General features: G+C 40.3%; 3 protein-coding genes across 4 annotated transcripts in view; all 3 read right to left on the reverse strand.

Moving 5' to 3' along the window:
• Positions 1-5,286, reverse strand: part of sh2b3 (SH2B adaptor protein 3) — a 62,065-nt gene extending 56,779 nt beyond the window's left edge. The window contains exon 1 of the mRNA XM_008418261.3: positions 4,957-5,286. The gene's annotated coding sequence lies outside the window, so the exon portion shown is untranslated. The remainder of the gene's footprint in view (positions 1-4,956) is intronic.
• A 5,304-nt stretch (positions 5,287-10,590) lies between these two features.
• On the reverse strand, positions 10,591-12,719 carry LOC145547493 (sesquipedalian-1-like). The gene is made up of 2 exons (XM_008418258.3): positions 12,509-12,719; positions 10,591-11,602 (listed from the first exon to the last, which is right to left on the reverse strand). The coding sequence occupies exon 2, from the start codon at positions 11,571-11,573 to the stop codon at positions 10,701-10,703; it is 873 nt and encodes a 290-aa protein (XP_008416480.1). The 5' UTR covers positions 11,574-11,602; positions 12,509-12,719; the 3' UTR covers positions 10,591-10,700.
• A 454-nt stretch (positions 12,720-13,173) lies between these two features.
• Positions 13,174-13,723, reverse strand: part of prr16 (proline rich 16) — a 29,844-nt gene continuing 29,294 nt past the window's right edge. The window contains exon 4 of one of the 2 annotated variants that reach the window (XM_081610749.1): positions 13,174-13,269. The gene's annotated coding sequence lies outside the window, so the exon portion shown is untranslated. The remainder of the gene's footprint in view (positions 13,270-13,723) is intronic. The other variant, XM_081610751.1, reaches the window with a different exon arrangement.

The raw sequence follows: 13,723 nt of genomic DNA on the forward strand, positions 1-13,723 counted from the left end.
TAATGCCTGTTTTTGCTCACATTTCTAAACCTCATCTCTCAGGATGAGTAAAAGAAGCTAAGCTAGTTCACTCCTCACATGGTGTTAACTGCAATTCACCCAATTTAAATACCAAAAAAGGGGATATAGTGGCAATGATTGGGTATTTCATTCATGACTTTCACATATTAGAGCGGCATCTTCACTTCCTGTTTTGAAGTATCTTTAAAAACACCCATGTGCTCCCAGCAGCCTTCAGCTGCAGCATCATTAGAGACCAACATGATCAAATCCTGTAAAGTAGCGCAAAGGCTGCTGAATGGAAATGTTTTCATGGTTTCTGCTTTTTGCAACTTTGTCATCCCCAACTCCAATGCAAACCCTCTGCATGCCCTTGGATTCACTGAAACACTTTTTGGTGCATTTTAAGCATTTTTCTCTGCAACTCAAACTCACCTCAACCCCTTACTGGAAATCCTTGAACCCCAGGCTACGTTTCTGAGAAACCAACAACAACAACTCATCATTCATGACTCGGCTGAGTCAAATCAGACAATTTCAGCCAATTCAAATATTTGAGCGCAACAAGCATCTCCGTCATGACTTTATGAATGAGTCACCCTCCAGCCGCCCCCCCCCCCACCCCCTGCTTGTAATGTGCTTGTGATTCATTGTGATTTGTGAAATTCATGGCAAGACTCAAAATCTTCAATGCTGTCTTATGTGTGTGTGTGTATGAGAGCGTGACTGTGTGTGAAGGGATTTGGTTGAGAGATAATTGACTCCTTCAGTCACTCTGATCTGCTGTGAATCATCTGCAGCCATCTGACTTCCTGGAAGGCTATTTCAGGAGTTATAAACTTTTCCACATTGGGCCTAATGAGGAGCCACTCCGAGTTTTAGCATTCGCTCTTACAAAATACCCAATAACCCAAGATTTCTGCTTTTCTCCATCGGTAGCATATTCTGCGTTTGAGTAAATGCTAACATGACGCAAACGTGGTATTTTCGCGTGAGAATGAGATCCTACTTTCACTTCAGCTGAGGCTTGACTCCCATTTCTGCTAAACACACACACCACAGTAGGTATTCGGTGTGTGTGTGTGTATGCACCAATGAGACAATTATTTTCACTCTCGTCACTTTTCCATTTATCTAATTTCGGGTTTCGCTAATAAAACATAAACTGCACAGGAATTTTTACCCAATGATCTTGTTTGAAAAGTAACTGAAGCTTTGAACTGATGATCAAACTAACTGATTAAAAGTCATAAGACTGTTTCAGCCTGGGGACTGGACAGATCCCTTGAAGCACACAGCTTTCTCTTCACAAGCCTGATTGCACAACCTGAGGAGGAAACCTGCAGTCTACAGGCACATTCACATTTTTTAGCAACATCCTTGCGGACGAAAAGGATGTTGATTTGAAAAAAACTGATCTGCTCTGAAGTAAACACGAGCAAGTACAGAGACTTTAAATAACACTTATTGTAAAGCACACTCAGGGACACTGCAGGCCTAAAAAGCTGATATTTATGGCATTGACAGCAAAGTAAGCCAGATACTATAAATACACACTCACTGCAAAAGAAAAAAGCATTTTGTCACCAGAAAAAAAAAAACCACATCTTCAGTTCTTTGCATGCATCTGGGTTTTATTTTATATTTTCTCTTCTGGCAGAATCTGACCTGTATTTGCCTGCCAAGTTATCCCCTGAATTAGCTCCAATCTTTCTCATTTCACTCTTTTCACGCTCGCATCCCCTCCCTGCGAGGCCACAGTGGGTCAGATCTTTCTCGTGGTCTCACCAGTGGATTTCTTAGAACCCCCTGAGGGAAACGGAAGAGCTGATGTCTGCGATAACATCTCAGCTAGAGACATGGAACCATGACATTGCCTGATCTGCAGCTGATACTCGGGGTTACAGAGTGTGACACATTTTCTAGTTTGTGTTTCTGCAATACCTGTTTTGCTTGTGCATGACTACAAGCAAGGAGATCAAGCTCCAGGAGGCTCGAATTGACAAAAATAAAATTTAAAAAATTGTTTAATTTCCAAGAAGACGCTTTTCTTTTTTTTTCTCCTCAAAAATTTATTTTCAGTGCACAAACCGGCCAACCAAATAATCTTGTCAATTTGCAGAAAACCTTGTTATAACCCCACTGATCAAGTGTCATGCCACCATCTGGGGGAGAATCCCAGGATATTTATAGCAGGAAAAATGTACAACAGAGTTAATCTAATATGCCACAAGATTCAGGGAAGACAAATCAACTTCATCAAATTATAATGATTCAGTTTTAAGGGTTTTACTGTACGGTTGGCATCAGCAAACGTCAAGAGAACTCTTAAAGAGCAACAAAAACAATTAATTTATGTCTAGAATTCCAAAGTAAGAGTCTGGAAGCCTGGAAAAAAAAAAAAAAGCAAAAAATGACAGACATTTTGTCTAGGCCTGCCTTTTTCCAAAGAGAAATCTGCGGGCGAGTAAAACCCTGGAAAGCATGTTAGCAGACGTTACTTCCTCACCCTGGGGCACGTCTGTCTCTCTTTTGTGTTCAGTGACTCAAGGTGGGACAGCGATTGTATCTAAATGACTAAATCTTGCAGGAACTTAAACCTCAGATGGGTTCTGGTATTACTACAAACTCGAAATGTGTTTCAAAGCAAATGGATCAGTTAAAAACTAGTAAGAAAGTCAATATGACATGACAGAATGCTAGTTTTACATTGTGTTTGATGTGTAGGTTACAGCCAGTATTACTGCTTACAAGCATTAAACAAGATACTTGCTTAATATAAAAATCTGACTAGAATGAAGCGTTTTTTAATGAATACTTGCATCACGTGATGCTAACCTTAATGCAACAGGGACAAGAACAAGGCGAGCTGTCTGCGTTGTGAATATTTTGACATTACTTTCTTTTTTAAACTCCGTGAGAACATGCTTTTCCTACAACTATTTACGACAGAGTTTTAAAACACCAGCTTGTGGCCATTTTGCAGGAGGAAGAGGTATCAGATGCAACATGCTGACGTGCGTTCACTGTCCTCACAGCAAAAAAAGCTCCAAGCTGCAGAAATCATTTTGCAGCAAAAAGTGTTGATAGAAACGTATCAACAATCTAGCTTGATCTCGTTTCAGGAAAATGTTTTGCACATCAGTTTATGCATGTGAGCAATTTGTAATTTAAGTTATTTCCACTAAACTTTAAGAATCAACCTGTTATTTGTAAGATCTATTAGCAAAGTGCTACAGCTGTTTAAAGTGGTGCTTGCATGCAACTGGATAAGATTTGAAACCCTGACTTTTGATTGGACATGGGCAGGTGTGAGATTCTCAGTGTGATGACGATAACGCTGCTTCACAGCATTTAAACAAAAATACTAAGCAACAAAGAATAATATGATCCAACTGTTTTTAATTAAAACAGAAAAACAATTACTCTGACTGCTGTTAAAATAATGGACTATAGTGACTACGACAGTGATAATGCTGTTTAGAGGATTTATTTATCGATTTGGAGCAAATGTTTAGAATATGAATCTCTCATGACCAATCCCCTCCAAAAACACAGACATAAACAGCAACAAGATGGAGATAAAGGTTGGCTACCAATATCAGCCTAGTTTTTTCATATTGAACTGACGCCGATATGTTAAAAAATTATACAAATAATGATGTTAATCCCATAATATATTGTGCATCCCTAGTTTAGAATAAATCTCCACTATATTTATTCAAGTTATTTAACTTTTACAGATCTTTATACAATAATTATTTGTAATTAGCTGACTAGCTAGCTTTACTCGCTTAAACAACTACTCTGCAGTCGGCTGCTTGTCGCTAACCGTTTTCTGACTTTTGTTTTTAAACAGCATTAATAAGAGGAATGTGTGGCGTCTCTTTAATTTCCACACAACTACCTGAGACAAGTGTAGTAGAGTTCTTTCAGGCAGCTAACAAGCAGTGAGCAGCAAACGGTCCGGAAGGGCCAATTCTGCGTTACACGAGGCTCCACACAACGAAACAAAAAGGCCAGTCTATCTTTTAATAAGTAAACTTATAACTTTAGTAACAATTTTGCAGTAAGCTTTCAATCCTGCAAGTAACACAGCAAAGTAAAGATGCACAATTGTTAATTTAGACTCAGTAAAGCCAAGAATTGGACTTTGATTTAAAGCAGTCATAAAACATAACTGTAAGCCTACCAGAAACAAGAAAACAAATGGCCTGACCTAAAACTGAACCTTGGAATAGGCCAGTGAAAATGCCAGGAGTCTAAAACTGAACGTGCTCATGACAAATATAGACAAACTGAGCCAGAAGACACACATGGACACAAACAGCACTGCTTTGGTTGGCCGGACACTCAGCAGCGGGTCATAAAACTAAATATCTGCTTCCCCAAATGATCCTGCAAGCACAAAAAAATCTAATTGCATCCATTTTAATATACAAATAATGATGGGAACAAATAGGTGGGCATGCACGATGCGTGACATGACTTCAGAGTTGCGTCATCACCATGGTGACCGGAGACAGTTCTGTGCCACATTTTAGTAAAAATAAAACTAAAACACTGACAGGCAGCACTTTCCAAAGCTGAGGGTTTAGCTACTAGTTGACGGTTTTTGTTTTTTTGTTTTTTCTGACGATGCAATGAAAGACCAGGAGTTTTAACATGATGTCCATCTTGAAATATCTATATATTTATATATACTTATTTTTATTTATGTGCAAAAACATCTGCGTAACACCAGTGACGTGCAGAGGGAGACCCTTTAAACTCCACGCCACCACATTTCTGTACTGTGTTTGCTCAGAAAAGAAGTCAAATGTTTTCAACTTCGCCACTTCAACAACCGCAGCTGGCTATTTTGGACTTCAGAAACCTGAAAAGTTCGTCATGTAGCAGCAGTTTTAGGAGAGAAAAGGTGGGTACAGGTCGAAAAGGTCTGCGATGCGTACTCACGTTCTCCGTTATCTCGGACGGGCACCCACCGCAGCACGACGACTAACCACCAAGTTGGACTTCGCATAACGGAAATGTGCAGAGAGGCATCTAAAGTAGCATCTAAGCGCCGAGCAGGAGCAGAACAAAGTGGACTTCAGAGGGAAAGGTTCGCATGGAAAAGCCCCTCGCTTTCTCTCTCATTGTGTCTGCATGCGACTGGCCTTCCACGACAAAAAAGAGGAAAAGAAAACTTTCAGCCACGAACTTGATGTTCATTTCCGCCGTGTAGAAAAAAAAATGCCGCGGTCCAAGCGAGTGCGAAGCAGCTGTCAAGATGGACGGCGTACAGCCTACTACTTCCGGTTATTGTACATTCAAAATAAAATTATTTTTTTTGGGTCGCTGAAAAAAATTATTCTGACTTTAATCTCTGATTTCTAACCTCTTCTCTTAGAATTATCACACTAATCTCAGAATTCTTAATTTAATCTCTGATTTGTTTTTTGTTTTTTTTACTTTAATTTTAAAATTCTGACATTCCCCCTCATAATTCTTATAATATTATCAAAATTCTGACTATTTCTCAAAATATTTTATGTTAATCTCAGAATTCTTTTTAGGATTCTGACGTTAATGCAAATGGCTTCATGGGAGCGACCAGTTTCAGTGACAGAGATGAGAGTTGTGCAGGAGGACAGCACACTTCCTGGAGAAACATGTCGGGTTGAAGGGCCGTATCCTCTACAAAGAGAAAAGGCATAAAAGGGTTTTATAAACCTTTCAAATGTTTTGTACTTCTTGGTTCCAGGTTGGAAATATATCATACTTTAAAACTTCTGAAGTTTCTTTAAAATCCAATATGGCGGACACATTGAAAAAAGTTAGTGATAGTTGTAATAAATTCTTACAAAACATTTCTGACAAATGGTGTCTCAGTAAATTAGCCACTCACGTGGATCTCTTCAACAAGTATTTGTCAACATTTTTGCCGCTTTACCTGAGAAAATAAAAAGAAAGTGGAGGTGCTTCTACAATAGGAGATAGCGTACAAAATCAAAATTGAAATTGGAAATGCAGGTGATTTCTAGCTTTTCACCTGCATGAAAAATGACTTATCCTACTGTTCTAGGATGAGCACAACACAATGGATGGATGGATGGATGGATGGATATAACATAGATACATATTACAAGACGATTTTAAAAATTGTTTTAGAGCGTTTTGACATCACTGTTGTCATTGAAAGATTTAAATGTAAATAGGTAGTTTTATTTTGAAATTCCTTTTTCAGGAAGTAGCTCCTCTGTAGTCTTGCTGCAGCCCGGAGTCTCAGGATCAGGAACGGAATGTGCAAGATGCAGAAAGTACTCAGACTTTCGCATAAAGTCTTTGTACTGTTACATTTTTAAGTAGGTCCGCCATAGTTTTAGGTTGCATGTAAATAATCTCATGGACACATTTAATATTATTCGTATTTTCTGACACAAAGACCCTGTAAAGTTTCAGTTGAAGCTTTGAGGATGACATAAACAAGCCTACCCGCTCAAACTCAGGGGGGTGTAGTATCTCTATCAGCTTATGCAACTTGTTATAACCCCCACCCCTAAACACCCCCCCACACACACACACACACACTAATTTACAATGCTTGATGAGTTGCATTTAAAGTACTTACGTTTGATTTCTATTGCTCCATAGCAGCAAGGCACATTTGAAACATGTATCCAGTGAAACCATGAAATGTATTTCCGGACATACTTTTATTCGGACTTTGTTTTATCCAGATGGTTACCTTTTCGGGCAGAAGTGTGAACAGAAAAGATGATCCAGATCCAGATCTAAAACTGTTCCACAGTGACACCTGGTGAGAGACAGGCTGCAGAGCATCAGGCACGTGTGCGTTAATGACTGAAACTTACCGAGCTTGAGAGTAAATACAGGAAACAGTAACTCAAACAGGAGTTCACCACCGATTTCTGTAGCGTTATTGCACAAAATATTTGATTAAGAAGTGAACACAGAGCATGTAAATGAGTGCAGCCAGAGAGAAACCACACATGTGTATATGGAGAACATGCAGACTCCATGCAGAACGACCCCAGGTCAGGATTTGAACCCGGGACCGTCTGCTGCAAGGCAGCAGCTCCACCATAGCCCTACTTGTAATGAATGCAGATTAATTTCCACGCTCAGCTTTCAGGTTCGTAAAATACAACATCCAAGCTGATATTACAAAATTACACAAAGCACCAGTAAAAAGTAAAGTTGAAAATCTGCAATATTTTCAGTAGAAAACATGCTTTTGTCCTTGAAATATACTCTAACCCCAAATTGTGGCCAAAAAACACAGTTAGAAAATGGTACAAATTTGTCCCTCCAGCTACAGAGACTTACAATGAACACAAAGTGTTTTTCTGTAACTATCCATGTTCATTTTTTTATTTTGTGTTTCATAGCGGGGCCACAAATATCAAGTGACTTATTACTCCAAAACAGACTTAGGCACTTCTTGTTTTTGTTGCTGGGAATAGAATAAAACATTTTATGGACCAAGAGAATAAAAAAAAAAAAAAACACTTGACAAAAAAACTTATTGTATTAAGGAAAACATCTGAGGCACATTTTTGGATTTACAATGACGCAAGCTTTGTGACATTCAAATAATGGACATTAAATTGACTGGGTTAAAAGAATACACACGTAAATTATTTTGCTCTTTAAGTTGCTCTGTGTTCACTTCTTAATGGAAAAACACCTGAGTACTTTGAATTTATACTGATTTTGATCTGCATGGGTAAAGGTTTAGACATCACTCTAATGTGACCTCTTCAGCCAGTCTCTTTGTCAAATTACATCTGATTTTATGGTGTTTTTGACATTCTTGGATGCCCAGGTGAGTCCTTTATGACTCTAGAAAGGTCAGTGTCTAAAAAAAACAACCGATTCCCTGAAAATCTCCCTCAGAGTCTTGAATGAGCTTTGCTTCGCGGTCGTCTGAAGGCTGCGGTTGTAACATTTGCTCAACTTTACCACAAATATGCCTGGATGCAACACTCTGTGAACAGCGAGCTACTTTAGAAACAACTGTTTGTGGCTAACCCTCCTTGTGAAGTTTGTGACTTTCTGCACGACAACTGTCAAGTCAGCAGTCTTCCCCATGATTGTGTCAGCCATAACATCACATTTCTCTATTACAAATATTTTAGTTTATGTTCACATTTTCAGAGGCTAAAACTCCTGTTTCTGAACCTATTTTAAAAATGATATTTGGGTGACAGACTGCTACATCCTAGATGCACAAAAGAGAGCTATCGCAGATCCTTCCTTACATTAGATTATATAATTACACCCCTGCTGTTATTTGAAGATTTTTCAGTTCTTGTATTGTTTCTTGCACATACACACATATTTTGTGCATTTTGTTCAAATAAATTACCCTAATCAGTTTCCTGTTTCTCTTAGTTTGTTAAATATAACTTTATTTTTTGCCCATACTGCACAATCTCTTATGCTTCTGTTTTTATACGTTTTATACTTTAGTTTGAATATTTATGCTTCTAATTATCTATAATTTTCTGCTGGTTCCTGAATTTTCCCCACTGTGGAACAATAAAAGACATTTCTATTTTGTTTCTATTTCATATTTTTGTTTCAGCAAGTGTAAGCCGCAATCCTCTAATTAGCAGAAATAAATGCTCGTAAAGTGTTAGTAATAAATCTTTGTTTAATTTCTTGAACCGAGCGATTAAAACAGTTACATATTTTAACTTAGCAGCATTCACATTTTAATTATGAAAACTCACACCTTCAGTGGATTGAAAATGCTTTAATAAGTGATTTACACAAAACATACATATATTTGTGTACCGTGGTATAACATTGTACTATTGCTTTTTCTCTAAAAAAAAAAGACAGGAAAGTTCAATTATATAATGTAACACTGAAAATGCAACAAAAAAGGGAAAATGCATTTTTCTCTTTTGCCACCTTTTAAAAACATTTTACAGTCAAAATGAAACATTCATACTCATTTCTACCTTACAATTACATAAACATGTTTAAAAATGCATGTAAAATTTTAGATAACACGTTAAAAGTCATGTAGTCATGTTGGCATTAAAAAAACCCTCCTCACTGTACCTTTTCTATTGTCTGTGCACAAGCTGAGTGTTTAACTGGAATGATAGTGTGGTGTGTTGATGCAGAGTACAGCAACTTACTCATAGTCAAAAAGTGATTGCATTTAGATGAGCCTTTGGCAACAAGGAAACGTAAGGCGATGTTAAAATCACGTGGAAATGATTACAAGTTGTCTATTCTCAAGAAAACATAAGGCACATAAAAAACAAATCAACTCTAAGATGGATTTAAAAAAAAAAAGTAAATAGCTTTAAAATGCCCACTGTGAAGAAGTTAGTGTTCGTTTTTACTATGGATTAGTAAATATTTGTATCCAAATCGAATAAAGTTGGGTGCTCATGTACGTTCCAGGCCTGTGAGACATCTTATCAGTAACATTCAAAGTAAATAAGTTGTATAAACAATTAATCGAAACTCCAGTCTGGATTGTGCTTCAGACCAAGACAAAAACAGGAACTGAGACCAATAAATCCCGCGGATAAACCGCCTCCTTTTCCACGGAGAATGAGACTCGATGGGGACTAAATGACAAGCACTCTGATGACACAGCATCATCTGGCCACTGGATAAGAGCGACTAAAAATAAGAAGGTTTCTATTGCCTTGATTAGAACATCCAGCTCCACACATGGTCCCCGGTGACTGGAGTGAGGATGTTAGCAACTGCCAAGGCCTCCGGGGAGAAACCAAGGGAGCTTTGAGTGGGGAACGCAAAAGTACTATTGTTTTAACGTAGCATCGAGAACCTGGTTCGGGTGAATCAGAAAATCAGACTGGAAGTGCTCCAAGGGCAGCGGATGCGTCTAATTATCTGTTAACATCTTAATACTGCACAAGTTTTTCAACATTGCGTCACTTTCCAGGCGCAAACTGCATCGTATTTTAGTGGAAACAAAAGAAAGCATAAAAATCCAGAAATAATCTAGTTAGCTCCAGCCAATCTGTGCAGAAGAAGAATGGGGAAAACACTTCAGTCTCTTTATGTGTTTAAATTGGTATTACCAGACTTTTCAGATTATGTGTGTTGGTCTCTCACACAGCTCCTGATAATAAACTACATTCAAGTTTGTGGTGAAAAAGTTTAAGAGGTATAATACTTTGGCAAGTCACTGTATATTGTAGTATTTACTTTCAGCATTTTTCCTGATAACTAGACAGATTAGTAATCTTAACCCAAATGGTTGAAAACATGACAGAAAACAAATGAGATGTTACAAACGCACAGGCAGCGACAGAACAATTTGCAGTGATTGCTGTAGAAAACACATTTTTCTGATTGAAATACCCTCTATGACCACTCTATGAGTTAAAGAAAATCTGATAATTCCCTTCTTAAGTAGTGTGTTCTTAATATCTTAAGGAAATTACTATTTTGTGAGCATATTTTGTGCTTCTTGATTGCAGAGCAGATAGTGTTAGATTAAAAAACAACAACAGATTCCTCTATAGAAGACAAGATTGGAAATGGAAATCACTCCCAAATGGTTTGCTTTTGTTTAAATAATAAGACTGATTTTTGACATCAGACTGTTTTTAATGTTTTGCTGTGTGGAAAGTTCAGGAAGCACTGCAGAATGATCTGAAGGGAATGACTGAACCTTTTCCACTTCCTCCTCCATCAGTCTATTGGCTCTGCAGCCACTGCGCTCTCAGCTCCTCCACCTCCCTGCCGTACCAGTCGTGGAGTTTGGAGAAGCAGGCGGTGTCAGGAGAGACCGGGCTCTCCAGAGACGCTCCTAACCGCCGTGGTGGCACTGGCGGAGCCCTCCCGCCGTCGCCCGCACATCCAGGCACCATCCCGGCGTCCGTGCAGCCGTCCCAGGTCACGCAGGACGGCGCCGCCTCTGCCGACCCGTTAGCCGAAGCGGATGGAGGTTTGCTCCATGCGACTCCGTTCTCCCTGGAACTCCCGGAGATGAGCTGCACCTCATCCTGAAGCATCTTCTGAGCAGAGTAAACGGCGGCCATGGAAGGAGCGCTTGACGATGACGAGAGGGAAGACGATGAAGACGAAGAGGAGGACGCCCCGGACCTGGATCGCGCCACTTGATTCCGCCGGGAAGGTTTTGGCCTGGCCTGCTGGCCTCCAGCTCCGGCGGCATCCTGGATCTCCTCCAGCTGCCTCTCCAGCTCCTTCACCACCAGCCTCATGTAGTCGAAGCTGGCCCTCGACAGAGCCTTCACCCACGACTCCATGGCCGCCTGGTTCTCCGCTGCCAGCTTGTACACCCGCGCCCTGGCACAGTCGAACTTGATGGCGAAGGCGAACTCCTCCACGGACTCGCACAGCTCCACGGTGCAGCCCTCCAGGACGATGACGCCGATGGGCTCTCGGCTGTCTCGCTCCTCAAAGTAGAAGAGCATGTTGCCCTTCAGGACGAACCAGCGGCGGTGATACGCCGTGTTGCGCTCGCCCTTTTTGAACAGGAAGCCAGTCTTGTCTGGTGGCGAATCACAGGTGGCGTAGTGCGCCACGCTGCGTTCGTTTAGCTTCATCTTTTCCGCCCTTTAGAGTCTTTATTCACCTAAAAGAAGAACAAACATCAAGAAACGTCAAGACAGTGGGGTTTTCATAAGGTTGATTAACTTCTGCTTGATTGCCAGTTACCAATCTTCTACCGATTCCAATTTTGTAGTTTTCTGAAATGTTGCTAAATACAGCAAGAAAGACGCCGAGATGGTAAGAGTGTGGTGGCTATTGTTAACCGCAAATGTGCAAATATGATGTGGTGGGTCGGTCTGTCAGTCAAACCTCTCATGGGAGAGCAGAAGAGAACAGTGGATGATTTTTAAACCTTTGCTGAGGCAGATAAGATCAGGGGATAAAACTGGCTTCACGTGCAAGTATTGGCCAATCACTGATCTCCCAAAATTAAGGAAATTGAAGTCAATAAATCGGCACACCTCCCTTACAAATGTCATATTCTAAAATAACAAATGTGACATTTTTTTCTGAATAATGACACTATTACAAACCAATTAAGTAACATGGCTGATAACATGTATTCGTGCCATGTACAGGTAGATCATTCCTCATGGATCATTTGTTCTGGACCCAACAGCTCGCCCTTTAACAAACACTCAGACAGGAACACATTACACCTGTTTCAGCTTCACTACACTGGCTTTCCATCTGCCTCAGAGTAGATTTTAAACTTTTGTTACTTGTTTAAGCTCTTAACATCCTTCCTCGCCATTATTTTTCCGAGTTTTTGAGCTTCTCCAGTCGCACCAGGTCCTTGAGTTCAGGCAGTCACATACAGTTCCGGAAATTCAGCTCAATTCAAAAATGCTTTATGCCAAACGTAAATAAAATGTTGTCATAACTCCGTAACATTCGAGTATCTTCAAAGAGTCACGTGGATGGTGATGCTGTTGGGAGGAAGGTGTCTGAATAATATCATCAGTTATTGGTAAACACTGCTGCTAACCCGTCTCGTTTGCTTTTGCCGCTCCTCTTTAAATTTCTGAATGATTAGAAAGCCGGGCAGGGAGACGTTGGAGTCGGCGATATAATCCTCGCCAGTGATGGAGGGATGGAGGAAACGCTTTGAACTTCCTCCTTCTCTCCATGAAACCTCCTTTTCAGCTCTCCTGATAACATTGTTCAGATATTATTTTGAGCTTTTTTAGATGTTAATCAGCTCCTCCCCGTTGTAAAAACAAGACACCGTTGCCATGGTTACGCATCATAACAACTGCCTTAATGTAAAAAGGTTTAAATTTTATACTTAAAAACCTGATCTTGGTATTAATTATAATGGCTTTTGTATGTTTTAACTTACAGTGACATCTTGTAGTCTCCTCCCTACTGGGATATCATATCATGCTAAATCGGTTATTATAGTTTCATTTTCTCCCCACATACAGTACAGAAAGGTAGAAACAACCTCACTGGACCTTGAAAAGCCTGACTGTTGCATTTTTAAAAATTTTTTTTACTCTGTATAATCACATGTCTACCAGTAAACCAGGACTTGGAACCTTCCCATTGAGTAAACAGCTAGTAATCCCTGCTGTAAATTCACCTGCTGTAATGTTTCTGCAGTCACAGCTCCTGGCGCAAACACATCAGGGTAAACAGAGGTCACCACTTACGTTCTTGTCTCATGTCCAGCTGACAGCCGCCCCAGTGCTCCCATCACATCTGGACTTCCCAGCTCATCGGTTCTCCACCTCCATCATCCGTCTCCTCAAACGCAGAGCAGAAAAAAAGCGTTAGACAGCTACAGTTACCAACACCGGCCAAGAGAAACGCGGTTTAAAACGGTCGGGATTAGCCGTTTCTTCCACCTCGGAGGGCTAATCCATCGTGTCTGTGGGAGGGGAGGGTGGAGGGGATGATTCAGCCCTCAGCGGGGCTGCTGGTGGGTCACAAGCTTTTGACGCATCAGCACTTTGCACGAACTTATCTCTGACTACTCAACAGTTTCATTAACGCAAGAGAAACTTTTGCTGAACCTTCTGTGAAACAGCCAGCCTCACTCCCTGTGCCAACTAGCAAGAAGGTGGCATTTAAATTCCCACTTGGTGAGAACAAAACACGCATCCCGAGGGTCAATCTGAGCGGTTCCTGTTACAGCTCATGAAAACAGTGCGAGTACCTGCGGATAGAGACGACTCCTACCTCCTCCAGGCTGATAAGC

The sequence above is a fragment of the Poecilia reticulata genome, chromosome 9 (genome assembly GCF_904066995.2).
Source record: "Poecilia reticulata chromosome 9, P_reticulata-male-v2, whole genome shotgun sequence".
In the NCBI taxonomy this organism is placed as follows: Eukaryota; Metazoa; Chordata; class Actinopteri; order Cyprinodontiformes; family Poeciliidae; genus Poecilia; species Poecilia reticulata.